Below are 15,934 nucleotides of genomic sequence, written 5' to 3'. Positions count from 1 at the left end.
TGTAAATCTGTTTATTGCTACAAATGATAAATTGATTTTAGCCACAGTTTTAGTTGAGTTTTAAAGCTACAATGTGGGAGTCCCTTATTAAGGAGTTTTGGAGTCTGTGTACTGTTCACTATTATTATCATCATTAATAGAATCAGAAAAGGTTTATTGCCATTGTCAAAGAACAGAATTCACAAACAGTGGAACTTGCTTTGGTGATTCAGTGCAACATAAAAATAGTAACAATGATAAAACAACCTGTATAAGTCAAATAGAACAAACTGAATAAGATAAGATATTCCTTTATTGTCCACACATGGGGAAATTTTGTTGTTGCAACACAGTAGATACAGAGGAAAAGAATAGAAAACTTATAGGAAGTTTAAAAAACACTCTTATAGATAAATAGATAGATCTTAATAGAAGAACTCTTATAAACAAAAACTCCTATAGACAGAACCTCTTATTTCTTAATAAGGAATGGAGGGGGAAAATAGAGATAAAGATAATAAAAACAGACAAAATAATACTAATAATAATGGTAAAATAAACACTCTTTTTACATCAGTTATATGCACATGAATGTGACATTATTGCGTTAAATACTGAATATTTCAGTATTTAACAAGACTTTCCATGTTTCCATGGCTACGCAGTCTTCTGTACTTCAGTAAACTCTTCGGTTCAGCTCCATCGTTTGACTGAGAGACAAACCGAACATGTCACAGCTTTAGATTATACAAGTCATATAACATACACTTCATATGTTTGTCCTGAAGCTGCTTTACATGTGACACAGCAGTGGCTCTTTTGAAGAACAATTATCATTTAGTTTTTTTGGTCATAACAAAACAGACATTTTATAAATTCAAAGTACTGATTTTACACTGTTTACTTTTAGTCCAGGCACAAGTTAATATTAAAATACCTTTTGCTTTGGAGTCGTCAGGAGTTTACTTGAGATGACTGTCTGCAGTGATCAGGTCTGCAGTGACCTGTAGAGCTCTGGACAGCACAGATCGACTAAACTCACTGGTCAGCACTGAAGATGAGAAAGATACTCATTAGAACATTGATATATTCACACATTTAACAGAGAAAAGCTGGAATATGTTATTGACAGATTTACATTTCGCTCTGTAACACAAAAGTACCTCTTTTCACATTATTTTTTAAAGCTAGAACCAAAAGTTGTTTACTTTTGCATAAGTTTAAACCTTAGAAGTTAGAACATAACTGACATGTTTGCTAAATCTCTACATATTCCATGGAAGTAAATCCATGACATTCATATAGAAAACAAGCGTGTGCTTTGCTGTTTAAACACAGCACACTTCATTATTAAATGGGTAATAAAACCTCAAACCTTTACATTTATATATGTAATATATTACCCATTTCAGCAGGTTATATTTGAATTATTGGTAGTTTTTGATAGCACATAATACAAACATCAATTTATTTCCCCTTCTTTCTCTAGTTTTCCTTGATCTGTGCTTAACCTTTTGTCTCTTAGAACATTTAGTAGAAGAAATAATGAGTTATTTATTTGCAGAAGGCACGAGCCATCACGACGTGTTGTTCCAATGCATCTTTGTGTAGCTAAACGTTAGCTCGTGTTAGCTCGTGTTAACTCGTGTTAACTTGTGTTAACTGTGTAATTGTTGTTTTACACTTCACATGGAACGATGTGTGAAACGTGAGGAATGACATACAAACACAACTTACGTGTATCGTGGTCTCGTCGTGTCGTTCTTCTGCTTGTGTTTAGTTTCCGTCACATGTTCTCCTGAGGCTCGTTCATGATGATTGCACCGTTCTCCGGGAGGTTAAAAATGTATTTTTAAAGTATTTTAGAAACAGTCAAAGAGTGAAATTCCTTCTATTTTATTTTTAGACCAAAAACAATTTAGCATGTTTGGTAATTTAGAGGCCGAACTCCTGAAATGGTCAAACCAAAAGGCTGCATTCTACGGAGTGGCCACTACCCAATTTGGAGCCAGAGGCAGAGGGGGCGTACCCTATCCAGATAATATAATACATCCATGGGGGACACGCACTGATGACGGTCAAGAGCCTGGAGGAGCCTGGAGGAGCCTGGAGGAGCCTGGAGGAGCCTGGAGGAGCCTGGAGGAGCCTGGAGGAGCCTGGAGGAGCCTGGAGGAGCCTGGAGGAGCCTGGAGGAGCCTGGTGGAGCGTGGGGGGCGGCCGTGTGACGTCATGCTCTCTATAGCCAATAAGGGCAGCATAAGTGGCTACAGCCTCTGTTTTTTAACAATCATGTTTTGCCAAGAAAGGCTATTTAATTGCAATTTCAAATATAAGATAAGATATTCCTTTATTGTCCCACATGGGGAAATTTCATTGATGCAACGCCGGTAGATACAGAGGTAGATACAGAAGAAAAGAACAGATCACTTATAGGAAGTTTGAAAAACACTCTCAGTAGAAGATCTCCTATAGACAAAATCTCCCATTTCCCAACAAGGGATGGAGGGTAAAAATAATAAAGATACAAATAAATACATAAATACCATTGCATGTGATCACCACCGTAATTGCACATGAATATGTGTCACGACGGCACATGGATTGCACATGAATTTCACAGTAATTTCACATGAATCACGACAGTAATTGCACATATGACGGAATTGCACATGGTTGGGTCAGTATTGCGAGTGTTCAGGACTAACAGCAGGGTTCAGATTAAGGATTTTCACTTGTATAGCGGTGCTGCTAAACAATCCGTTAATTTTTCGAAATTTGTATAGCAATTTGATAATTGCATAGCAAAACACGAACTAACTCGTGTTAACAATATTTTCCATTGATATGACACGATTATTTATTTAAAATGTATTTGTAAACATTCTATGAAGAGTTTAACAAATTAACTTTTAAACACTTTTTTAAAAAAAATTCTTTAAATAAAACAGAAAACTTGTAAATGAGGCCATATGACTTTGTGTTGATTAATTTGTTCAACTAATTTTATTTGCAACTTTCTTCCATATCATCATCAATCAGATGACTATTTGCAGGAGTCTCATTTACATATTAATTGTCTTTACACTCACAAAAATATGTATTAAGCTTCTGATGGAAAAATAAAGGTTGCTGTGGCGTCCATCATGGTGTATTTTATGTGTTATTTAAATTGTACCGCTCTATTTGACATTCCATTCCATTTTTCGTTTTGCTATTTGATGACGGTCCCTAAGTACTCTCATCTCTGCTCCGGCTGCACATTTGATGACGGTCCCTAAGCACTAGTCTCGGCTCAGTCTGCACATTCGGAGCCGTGTAATTCGCTGTGCCCAAAATACGCATCTGATTGTTAAAAACGAGGTTGTCACTTGGCAGTGTAAATATGAATATTTTGGCATGTGTATGATCTGCAAAGACTTTTGCGTTTAGGAGCTATTGACCTCGGAAGTCTGAATCTGACGCAAACTTTAGCGCACGTGGCTCCTCCCACTTTCAGACTCACGGTCTGAGGCCGCAGCGGGACTCATGTCACCATAGCGTTCTACATGTGTCATGAGGTTATTGACAATCGATTGACGAATGATCAATACTTTTAGGCGCTTTGGTTGTACAATTGTTGTACAAAACACGCATTTTTGTATCACAAAAGCTGCGATACAAACACACTTTTTTCTGACGAATGCATCGCATTTGAGAGAAATTGCGTTGCATTTTGCGATGCGATACCGCTTATTCTGAACCCTGAACAGTGTTTGTTATAAAGTCTGACAGCAGCAGGAAGGAAAGACCTGCAAAACCTCTCCTTCACACAGCGAGGGTGGATCAGTCTCTCACTGAGTGTCCTGCAGGGGGTGGCACTCATGGTCAAGCATAGATGTGAATCTAGCCAGGACCCTTCTGTCCCCCACCTCCTGCACCGAGTCCAGAGCGCAGCCCAGGACGGAGCTGGACTTCTTGATAACTTTGTCCAGCCTCCTCCTCTCCCTCTCTGTGATGCTGCTGCTCCAGCAGGCCACACCGTACAGGAGGGCTGATGCCACCACAGAGTCGTAGAAGGTCTTCAGGAGTGGCCCTGTCACTCCAAAAGACCTGAGTCTCCTCAGGAGGTAGAGCCGACTCTGGCTCTTCCTGTACAGTGCGTCTGTGTTGTGAGTCCAGTCCAGTTTGTGGTTCAGATGAACACCCGGTACTTGTATGAGTCCACTCTCTCAATGTCACTTCCCTGGATGTTCACTGGTAAGGGGGCAGTGGGGTGGCGTCTGCGTAAATCCACCACCATCTCCTTGGTCTTCCCCGCGTTGATGAGGAGGTGGTTCCGCTGACACCAGTCCACAAAGTCCTGCTCCAGACCCCTGTACTCCGCATCATCGTCGTCCGTGATGAGTCCGATGATGGCAGAGTCATCAGAGAACTTCTGCAGGACACAGCTGTCCGTGTTGTGTCTTAAGTCTGCAGTTTAGAGGGTGACGAGAACGGGCGCGAGGACAGTGCCCTGGGGCGCCCCCACACTGCAGGTCCGAGTGTCAGACACACAGTCCCGGGCTCTCACAAACTGGGGTCGGTCTGTGAGGTAGTCCAGGATCCACTCTGCCAGGTCATACTCCACACCAGCCGTCTCCAGCTTGTCCCTCAGGAGCAGCGGCTGGATGGTGTTGAAGGCGCTGGAAAGATCAAAGAACAGGATCCTCACAGAGCTGCCAGACTTTTCCAGGTGAGAGAAAGAGAGCGGTGCAGCAGGGAGATGACGGCGTCCTCCACTCCGATGCCAGGCCGATATGCAAACTGCAGCGGGTCCATGGCTGGGCTCACGGTGGAGCGGAGGTGGTCCAGGACCAGCCGCTCCAGTGTCTACATCAGGTGGGACGTGAAAGCCACCGGCCTGAAGCTGTTGAGGTCTTTGGCGCGCGGTGTCTTGGGCACAGGTACCAGACAGGAGGTCTTCCAGACCTGTGGTACCACCCTCAGCTTCAGGCTCATGTTGAAGACATGTTCCATAACTCCACAGTTCATCTGCGCAGGACTTGAGGAGCCTGGGGCTGATGCCGTCAGGTCCTGCTGCCTTCCTCACTTTAATCCTCTTCAGCTCACTCCTCACCTGTGCTGCTGTGACAGTCAGTGGTTGGCAGGGGGACTGTGTGCTGGGGGGATGGGTGAGTCCAGGCGAAGTGGGGAGCTGATGGTCCGGGGCTGAGAAATGAAGAGGAACGGATGCAGGGCATTGTCCAGCTGTGGAAGAGGGAGCATGCAGCTGTGCAGGGGGAGGGGCGGGTGACCGATCAGATCTCAAGAACTGAGCATTTAAATCATTCACCCACTGTAGGTCTCCCTCTGTCTGGGCAGGGGGGATTTTGAAGCCCGAGATGGTTTTCAGGCTTCTCCACACTCCCTGAATGTTCTTCTGCTGCAGCCGCTCCTCCATCCTCCTCATGTAGCCGGCTTCAGCCTGCCTGATCTTCCTCCTCAGCTCTTTCTGCACAGTCCTCAGCTCCTCCTTGTTCCCTGACCTGAAGGCTCTCTTCTTCTCCTTCAGCAGAGCCTTCAGTTCATGGTTAATCCATGGCTTGTTGTTTGGAAAACACCGCACCGTCCGGGAGGGAACAATGTTCTCAAAACAGAAGTTGATGTAGTCCGTGATGCACTCTGTGATGGTGTTGATGTCCTCCCCATGGCGGTAAAGCTCAGTCCAGACAGTGGTGCTGAAACAGTCCCTCAGAGCCTCCTCGCTCTCAGCAGACCACATCCTCACCACACGGGACACCACAGGCTGCCTGCGCACGATGGGATCATATGTATCAGATGTACAGTTCGGTTGTGGTCCGAGCTGCCCAGGGGAGGGAGGGGGGAAGAAGAATAAGCCTCTTTGGTGTTGGCAAAAAACAAGTCCAATGTTCTATTGTCTCTGGTGGGGCAGGTGACATACTGGGTGTATGTTGGTAGAACAGAAGAGGGAGAAGCGTGGTTAAAGTCACCAGCGACGAGGAAGAGAGCCTGTGGATGCTGTGTTTGCAGCCTACAAGTGCAGGAGAGCAGTGCTTCACAAGCATATTCAGCATTGGCAGACGGGGCCACATAGACTGCGATCAAAATCACATGTGAGAACTCCCGGGGCAGATAATATGGCCTCATGCCAATAGCCAAAAGTTCAATATCCTTGTTACATAGCTGCTCCTTCACTGTGCAGTGTTCGGATTTGCACCAGCTCGTGTTCACATACACAGCCAGACCGCCACCTCTTTTCTTCCTGCATTCTCTCGTTCTGTCTGCCCGCAGCAGATGAAAATTGTCCAAACCTACAATAGAGGCTGGCATTTCTGCTGTTAACCAGGTCTCTCTGAAAATCAAGACGCTGCTGTCCCTATAAATCCTCTGGGACCGCATGAGGCTCGCTATTTCCGTCATTTTATTTTGAAGAGACCTCACGTTACCCATGACTACGGCGGGAATATGGCATAACTAAATATGGCATAACATTTGACCCTCATGTGCCTAATCAATGAGGAGGCGATGTAGTGTAACTTCAATATAGCATAATACCACTGTCCACACTGCAGTACTGTGCCAGTGTGTATGTATACTGCATTTAATACCTTACTCAAGTAGAAATACAAAGAAATATTGAACAAAAGGTAAATGTTAGGCTTAAGACAAAGTTATTTTCTATTATGTAGTCATAATGTAGTAGTCAACAGACGAACACTAGTTAAATAGGCTAAAAGTTAAAGACTACTGTATCGTAAGTCATAAGCTTGATATTATCAAACTAAAGGACACGCAGCACATTTTCAGACAGACTTTCAGCTATAAAGTAGGTTATGTTACAGATATGTTTTTATAAATTCCCTTTCCAGGCCAAAATGTTGCGTATGATGTACGTTCGACAGTTAAACATTCACCTTTTCACTGCCTGAGTTTTCAGCCCTAGTCACTAAACATATTTTGTGAATTGCTCACATCCATTACTTATAATTAAAAAGTATAGTTCAGATTTTATTCTAGAAAACGTGTGATGTTTGGGTGACGTCAGTTGCTCAGGTAGCAGAGCTCTTCCTCTGGACACAGAGCCAGGAGAGACACTCCACCATTAAAAGAACAGTTCCAAAGCTCTCCTAAAGCAGGCCAGGGCCAGTCAAAACGTGGCTACAGTCGGCTAAATTAGCGTCATCTTGACATTTCAAATGTGCTTTACCCCTGAAGTATTGCCAGCAAAGGGCATCATACATCTAATTCAAAAATGATCTTTCCATGTGACGTTTTAGTCTTTGTCTATGTTTGTCCAACTGCACAGTGTATTTGGGTATCTTGAAAAGCTAACCTTTAACATGAAATACAAACATGTGTAAAAGTATAAAAAGAGATGGGAAGCTATTTTTTGAGTTCTGAAAATGTGGACTGACTCGTTTGTTGCCTCACAGAAGAGAAACGGGGAATTACAGCCTGTTCTATAAATGGAGCACATGATGTCTTCAGATGGCTTGAGCATAATCAGGAAGTCACATGAGGAAAACAGGAATTAAAGCGCGCAGGCTCCTTTTTTGAGGCTCTAATCAGGAGTACACTAATCAGGAGGAAGAGGGCACACTCACTTCCTCTTCAAGCAGACAATTCGAAATGTCATGTGATCGTTCTCCTCAGTGTGCATGACAGTTATTCTTGTCTCAATTCCAAAAGTAGGGTTAGGGTCTGGGCTACATATTGGCTAACAGATATATAATCAGCCCATATAGGAAGTAAGACAAATGTCTTTATAGAGCTCCTGCACCATGTGACTAAATGTGCTGCTGGGTTACACACTCGTTGCTACTGCCATATTCAGGCTGCACAGTAGCGCAGCGATTAGCACTCTCGCTGTACAGCAAGAAGGCCCTGGGCTTGATTCCCGTGCCTCTCTGTGTGTTCTCCATGTATCTGCGTAGGTTTCCCCGGGATACTCTGGTTTCCCCGACCACTGAAAACATGCCCCCTGGGCCAGGGCCCTGAAAAAGAGACTTTCCTGATTAAATAAAGGTCAATTAAAAAAAGCATGCTCAAAAGATCCCGCCATGCTCCGACTGTGACTTGAGGACTAGAAATAACTTACTGACAAAAAATTGACAAATTTCCCAGACATCGGGACAAACGGGACTGATACCCGTCCGCTTTAATTCTGTTTTTGTCTTTCTGCTCTCTGTGTTTTGTACACTTGTTTTGTTTTATGTTTGGGATCAAAATGGTTGCACTGAAGACCTGCCGGGGCCTTTTAATCTGAGTTGTTGTTGTGGTGTTGTCTCCTCCCACAGATATGAGTACCACTGGGCTGACGGCACCAACATCAAGAAGCCCATCAAATGCTCTGCTCCCAAGTACATCGACTACCTGATGACCTGGGTGCAGGACCAGCTGGACGACGAGACCCTCTTCCCCTCCAAGATTGGTACGAAAACACAGTTGGAACAGGATCAACAACAGGGCTGCGCAATGAATGTAATTACAATTATGACTTTTGCTCCAGTTGGTGTGCTACAGTGGCTCAGTGGTTGGGTTCATTCAGTCTTTGCCCTATTTGGAACCTTATTTTGGCGCTGCAGTTGATCACATTTTTTAGATAATTTTTTAGTTCAATAAAAAAGTGTTTTCCTGATAACTACACGCTCAGTCTGTAATAATTATGAATTTGAATTGTTTATAAATTAAGCAGTGGTGAGTAAAGTTTAACTTTGATAATGAGCTAAAGCAATTACGTTTGTCACATTTTGGCAGCGCCAAATCGGACCAAGATCCAAACCGGGTGACGTTCAGGTGCATAATTTGGCATTAGCATCAAAATGTTGCAGCTATAATTGCTGCCGATCAGTCACATAACCAGACCTTTGTCAAACATTAATAAACATTTTGATTACGTTGAGCATTTGATTTTCATTTAGTTGCTCTTCGCAGCACAAATAAACTCAGTGAAGCACGGTACTTTTAAGGTAGTGTCACACTGCCACCAGCTAGGTCAATGTAAAGGAGCTTTCACCCCAAGAACGTGTGAACACCCCAGCTGCATTCTAGAGTGCAGTAAACGCTATATTTAGCTCTCTGAGCGGCTTCTCCCATTCTGGTGTGTGGCAAATGTGGTTTGAATTTTCTCCAAAAGCGCTTGGACCTTGTATGAATGGAGCTGCAGAGCTGTTGATTGCATTCTGCGTCTGATGAGGCAGGTAAAGCCTCTCAAGATGCATTTCCCAAAAGACCACCCCATGCAGCACTGGGGGAGTGAGCGCATATGTGCACTTCCACACAGCTCTTTTCGTTGTCATGGAAATAATTGCGGCGGTCAGCTGATCACGTCTCTCGTGGCTCATGGTGCGGCGTTTTGGGAGAATGAGGAACGGTGCATGTGAACACAACTGACCCAAAACTGGAGAAAACGGAATCTAGAGCACACTGGGGAAGTCCATTTATCTTCCTGTTTGGTACATAAACATGGTGAACATTTAAACTCCCTCCACAAATACTAGCAGGAGTTGTCATGGGTCAGTCATGTTTTGCCTGGGAGTTGAATTTTACAGTTGTTACAACAACAAAAGCAACGTATGTCCAATTTAAATGTTGGCAATACTCAAGGTTGTGTTCACATCACACACATTCTAGATGAATGCTTAGTTTAAGAGTGCGGTCAGGTCATAATGTTCAGGTAGAAATCACTGTTAAACAAATCTGACATTTAGCAGAAATAAACAAAATGGAAATACATTTTTCACACTAACTTTAGAAAGTGGCGCCTTTATTCAACTCCAAAGATGTGATTGTTGTCAGTTAAAACCATAAGATTAATATGAAAAGTTTGTGGAGCCAATCCCAAACAAATAATTTATCAAAAACAGGGAATCTCTCAGTTACACTGGTCCCTTCTCTCCAACTGAAATGATGACAGCTTCTAGAATGCTAGCACAACTTCCACTAAACCACTTACTTTTGTATGCGTTGCAGGAGTGCCGTTCCCCAAGAACTTCATGTCTGTGGCTAAGACCATCCTGAAGCGGCTGTTCCGGGTCTACGCTCACATCTACCACCAGCATTTTGACTCTGTGATGCAGCTGCAGGAGGAGGCCCACCTCAACACCTCCTTCAAGCACTTCATCTTCTTTGTGCAGGTCACACGCTCATATCACATTAATGCTGCCATTCATATGACAGCACAACTTTGTGTTGGTCAATATTATTTCATAAAAATTAGGGATGTCATGATTAACTGGTTAAATATTTTGTCAAAATTACCCTGAAAAGTGTTCCCCCTATGTTTACTGGTTTGGCAAGGGGGGGTTTGGCCGTGTATGTGCACGTGGTCAACTATACGCCATAGGAATAGTTTTGTGTTCACAGCTAAAGGAGATTGATAATAATACAATACGCTCATGCACACCATATGGAACCATTATCGTTGTTAGTAATATTATTTGCATTGTTCATTTTAAATTTCCATTTTAGTTGATGCTTTTAAAAGTGATTCGATGTCTATAAAAAGCCTTATAAACATATGTCAGAGGGTCAGCTAATTTGCGCATAAGTACTTTTTTGTTTAATTTTGTATTCATGTTAATTTCATATTCGGGCCTTATCTGCAACTAACAAACTCAAGTACTAGGGATAGGCCTTTACCCAGTATTGATACATCGATACCGTGTATCAATACTGCTATGCAAATATCAATACTAATTAAATGAATGCCTTGACTTATATTTTTATACAGGGGGGACAGCTCGGATGTGTTTTCTTGTTAATCTTCAAAATATTGTGTGTTTTATTACAATCCAACTCATATTCACTGAAAAATTTGTCTAATTAGACCCCAGCAGCGGTCCGAGGCGCAGCAAGTGTGCCACAGACCACGGGTGCGCCACAAGGGCTTTATATTAAGTAATAGGTTTTTGTGGACACTTGCACAAATCTGCAGCAGGTGAAAGTCCATATTGATGCAGCAGCAGCAGCAGGAATATGGACTTGTAATATGATTTCTGATTTAAAATGTTGATGTCAAATACCTGTTGGCTGTTGCTGCTCAGATTCAATATGGGCTCACAATTTTCTTTTTTTTAATAGTTTAAGCTTATCTTAGTGATAAACTCTTCATTAGTGAATCAAATGAGTGCATCCTGATTGTATTCACACAATGTCCACCTCTTCAGCCGCAGTATCTGTCTGTCTGCCTTTGCAGCTGGGATAGAATTAATCCACAGTATTCAAAATTCATATTGCTCTGAAAGCAGATGATGATATATCATGAATTAAATGATATGGCCCAGGTCTACTTCTAGCTCAGGTCTACTTCTGGCTAATACTTTAATATCCTTTGCTGGCTTTTATGTAGTCCAACCTTATCTAAACCTTTTTCAATTCTTTGACAGGAGTTCAACCTAATCGACCGACGCGAGCTGGCGCCTTTGCAGGACCTGATCGAGAAGCTGGGCTCTAAGGACAGATAAACATTTCCGCCACCCCTTCTGTCATTTATCAGCTGTGCTACTACCTCTGACTCTTTCTCTGAGCTGTGTGCCTTCTCCACACTCACCTCGCTCTCCTTCTCATGCTGGACGCCCCTGAGCCCGCAGTGTAGTGTCACTTTAGTGTACAGACCATAGTCTATTATTCAAATACATTTCAACACAGGCAGGGTTAGGAGTTCTGCGGACCAATGACCTTTTGAACTCTGTAGTGAAAGTGAGCAGGCGTTATGTAGGGTACTTTGAATACCTTAACAGATTTTACATTCTCACCAGCTGTAATGAAATAATTTTAGTTATATTCTAGTTGGCTTATACATCTTATTTAAAATTTAATTTAGAATGTGAATTTGTTTTGAAGTTGACTTAATCTCAACTAACACGCAAACCTGTCCAATGAGACCCAATTTTGTTGATACTAGCTACAAGGTAGTTGGATCGGACATTTTCCCATTATGAAAATAGACCAGGGAAATCCTCACATTGTAGGGATGGGCGATATATTGGTTCCAGTTCTGACTAATATTGATGGATTACTTATTACATCACATTTTAGATAATGAACCCTATGGTTAAAGTTGTTTTGAAGATATGCAAAATTTCAATATAGACTAAAAACGTATGTTGTAAAAGTGATATTCCTGCACTTTTGTGATACATTTTACTGACATTTCACATTTGTCTTAAAATTGAACCTCAACTAATGATTTTAATGACATGTTTTAATAAATTTATGTTGGATAGACATAATATTGTTTGAATATTGCTGTCAGAATACTCATATAATATATAGAGCTAGTCGTTTTTATCATCGCCCAGCCCTACCCATGTGTCACTCCCAGTTTGTCCTGAGCAGTCTAATGAGTAAAAATGGAAATAAGAGATATATTATGCTAAATAGGTATGTTTACGCAATGATGCAAAAATGGTTTTATATCCCAGATACCGTAAATACATTCTGTTGTTGTTTATACTCAAATGAAAAAAGTTACTTAAGAATTGTTGGCCTTGTTATGGATTGTTGGCCTTGTTATGGATTTTATCATCTAAATATCGCTATCAGCAAATATTAGTTATTGACCACAGCATCTAGCCAAATGTCGGACTATCCCGGTTGCTGACTTTCTGACTGATTTAATTGTACCTCCCATAAAAGTTATGCTTTGACTGCTCAATAGAAAAAAAGTGTCTGATAATCCCACACAGTGATCCTATGCAGAACATTGCTTCTGTACAAAAAGCACACCTGGACAGTGGACTGCCCTGTATCGTATTTTGATGTGTTTTGCACATGTTTGATAGTCCCTGGAAAATTTCAAAAGGGTAATTAAAAAAGAAAAATTACAAAGCAAAGTCTATAAAACGCAAAGAATCTTGACTACTGTCTCTCGGACATTTTTTGGCTTTAGGACCACTGGTTTGCCCTGGCTTTTGTGGACCAATCCCAAGTACTCTGCAATAATGTCAAATTAAGTTGTGAATTAAATTTACGTTAGATTTCGTACTTTTAAAGGTGCAAGATTAACTTTTTCTGGTAGGGGGTTGGCTATCTGCTCGTCTCCAGAGAGGTGTACTTTGCCTGGAATGTTCCACAGTATAAACCCTTTTCAGGAGGGATGTGTTTAGAACAGCTGCGCGCACAGCCTAGCCCTTATGTAAACATTCTATCCCAGTATTTTCATGAGGCAGCAAATTTAAGAAATGCCAGTTGTAACAATCTACACGTGGTAATGTTTTCTATCGAGGTTCTGGCATATAATTGAGTGATTGTCAGTCGTCAAAACAGCTCCAGTTTTTCATAGTTTGCTATATTTGGAGGTTAACGCTAACTCTTCTACTGAAAATCAAACCAGGGAGCAAGATGGCGGTCCATTCTAGTCAATTGGCCGTGTTCGCTAACGCATGTCGCCACTTTAGCCTTTACATCAAGTAGCTGTGCGGCCCGGAACTAGCGTTACGTGATGCAGCTTGATTTCAACGTGTCCAATCAGAGCGAGAACTGCTAGATGGCTAGATCCATGCTGAATATGCATTACTGCTAACTCGAGAAATAATCCCGATTATCAATTATCTAAATAATCTTTACATGAAAATTATATCTCCATGGAAACAAGCAGGCGGTAAACCATCACCAAAAGTTACATATTGCACCTTTTAAATTAACACTATTATGTTCATTTACCATATTTCACCTTATTTCTTTGTCTCTTCCTTTTATTCAATGCAGCTACAATGTCCTTTCTCTCGTCTCCCTCTGCTGGGTTCACTGTAATGAAAGCATCTCCTAAAATAAGAGATGTGTTTCAGTCTTACTTTTAACCACTCCGCAAAAATCTGTCAATTGTGGAATGTTAGAATTTCACTTTACAGATGGTTTTCATATCTTGCATGAAAAACCAATTTTGTGTCACATTTTTAAAGATGTATTGTTTTTTTTCACTCTATTTTTACCTTTTACAGGCTTTCATTTAAAATTACATTGTGACTTTACTCCGTTTATTTGTTTTATAATTGGAAAAAGGAGAAAGGGCTTGAAATGAATGAATAGTTTTATATATTTTCAAAAATGTCCAATCTTCATTGGGCAAACACTTTGAGAAACAAGGATGTACAACATGCTGCATTCTGCATTGAAATGTTCAATGAAACAATCTGTGCCTTGATTCTGTAAAAAGTGTGACGTGACAGTATTGGAATATACATCTTAAATAAATACACAAACTTTGTTGCTCTGTGTCATCTTTTTTATCTTGAATCAGCTGTAATTAACATGACAGTAAACCATGTCGGTGTTTATGAATTTTAGCATATTGCCAAGCTCTGGTACTCTTACCAGAGGCCATGGAGCTTGAGGGATCTTCAGAATCTTTGCTGTTCCCCACTTTTCTGGACTGAGACGTCGGATATTTTAAGAGGTTTGGAAAAAAAAAATGTATAGCCTTAGACAAAGTCCAGCAAATATTACATTTGTAGCTCAATATGTGCTGTATAATGTAGAGAATATTAATTGTGTTATGATACAGACAGTAACAAATGAGGTGAAGTTTGGCCTCTTAAAAAAAAAAAAAATACATTGAAATATGATTCCAGGAGAAACATGGATTAGCCTCAGAATATTACAAAACATAGTAGAAAAAACTTCAGTTGTAGTCATCTGGACTCAGTTTGAAAAAATAGACGTTTCGACTCTCATCCAAGAGTCATTGTCAATAACAGAATTTAGGTCGAGAACTCCGATATTAATACTGTTCTGTGGTAAGACCCGCCCATTGGGAGGAGCCTTCCTGAAGTAGAAAGAGTTGTTTGTTTCAACAGAAACTCCCCCCTTGTATCTACCGAGCTAGACTATTCAGAATCTTAATGGGCTGTTAGAAACCTTTTTGTCTTTGTGAGACCCTGGCTCAACCACCCTGAGTACCTGATTAGCATCTGAATGTCCTCTACCTTTCCAGGGGTTCAGTAACCCATTATAAATTACAGGAAGATTAAACCTTAGCCCTCCATTTCTGTTTAAAGAAGGTCTTTCTTTTTTAACAAAAATAGCTTCCTTGACTCCTCTTTCAAACCATCTTTTCTCCCTGCTTAAAACCTTCACCTCACCGTCTTCAAACGAGTGATTAGAGGCTTCAAGGTGGAGATGCACGGCGCTCTGTGGTCCTGAACTAGTATTTCTTCTGTGCTGATAAAGCCTCTTGTGTAGAGGCTGTTTCGTCTCACCTATGTAACGTTCTTTACAACTTTCTTCACTGCATTGGATCGAATAAACTACATTGCTCTGTTTTTGAGTCTGCAACTTGTCCTTTGGGTGAACCTTGAAGCCTCTAATCACTCGTTTGAAGACGGTGAGGTGAAGGTTTTAAGCAGGGAGAAAAGATGGTTTGAAACAGGAGTCAAGGAAGCTATTTTTGTTAAAAAAGAAAGACCTTCTTTAAACAGAAATGGAGGGCTAAGATTTAATCTTCCTGTTATTTATAATGGGTTACTGAACCCCTGGAAAGGTAGAGGACATTCAGATGCTAATCAGGTACTCAGGGTGGTTGAGCCAGGGTCTCACAAAGACAAAGAGGTTTCTAATAGCCCATTAAGATTCTGAATAGGCTAGCTCGGTAGATACAAGGGGGGAGTTTCTGTTGAAACAAACAACTCTTTCTACTTCAGGAAGGCTCCTCCCAATGGGCGGGTCTTACCACAGAACAGTATTAATATCGGAGTTCTCGACCTAAATTCTGTTATTGACAATGACTCTTGGATGAGAGTCGAAACGTCTATTTTTTCAAACTGAGTCCAGATGACTACAACTGAAGTTTTTTCTACTATGGAACACGCCTGGACGAATGAGGGATTACACCGAAATATTACAAAACATAAAAAAATTAAAGATACTTTTGGCAAATGGTAACAACGCGGCTTCATGTAAGTGACAATGTTCACAATGCCTTTTCCTTTAGAGATGCTATCATTTGTTTTGCTAAAGAATAAGCAGAGAATTATGT

The 15,934-nt window shown here is 41.3% G+C and overlaps 1 protein-coding gene across 1 annotated transcript in view; it reads left to right on the top strand.

Annotated features, from left to right (window-relative positions):
• LOC140362365 (MOB kinase activator 1A) overlaps positions 1 to 14,176 on the top strand; it is a 22,736-nt gene extending 8,560 nt beyond the window's left edge. The window contains exons 4-6 of the mRNA XM_072448453.1: positions 8,256 to 8,389; positions 9,931 to 10,094; positions 11,346 to 14,176. Coding sequence (XP_072304554.1) covers positions 8,256 to 8,389; positions 9,931 to 10,094; positions 11,346 to 11,423 — 376 coding nt within the window. The 3' untranslated portion in view covers positions 11,424 to 14,176. The remainder of the gene's footprint in view (positions 1 to 8,255; positions 8,390 to 9,930; positions 10,095 to 11,345) is intronic.
• The last annotated feature ends 1,758 nt before the right edge of the window (positions 14,177 to 15,934 follow it).

The sequence above is a fragment of the Eucyclogobius newberryi genome, unplaced genomic scaffold, assembly GCF_026437365.1.
Source record: "Eucyclogobius newberryi isolate DKJ021-1_F unplaced genomic scaffold, fEucNew1.0.hap1 SCAF_163, whole genome shotgun sequence".
Lineage (NCBI taxonomy): Eukaryota > Metazoa > Chordata > Actinopteri > Gobiiformes > Gobiidae > Eucyclogobius > Eucyclogobius newberryi.
The sequence above is the reverse complement of the archived record's forward strand: the minus strand, read 5'-3'. Positions and strand labels throughout refer to the sequence as shown.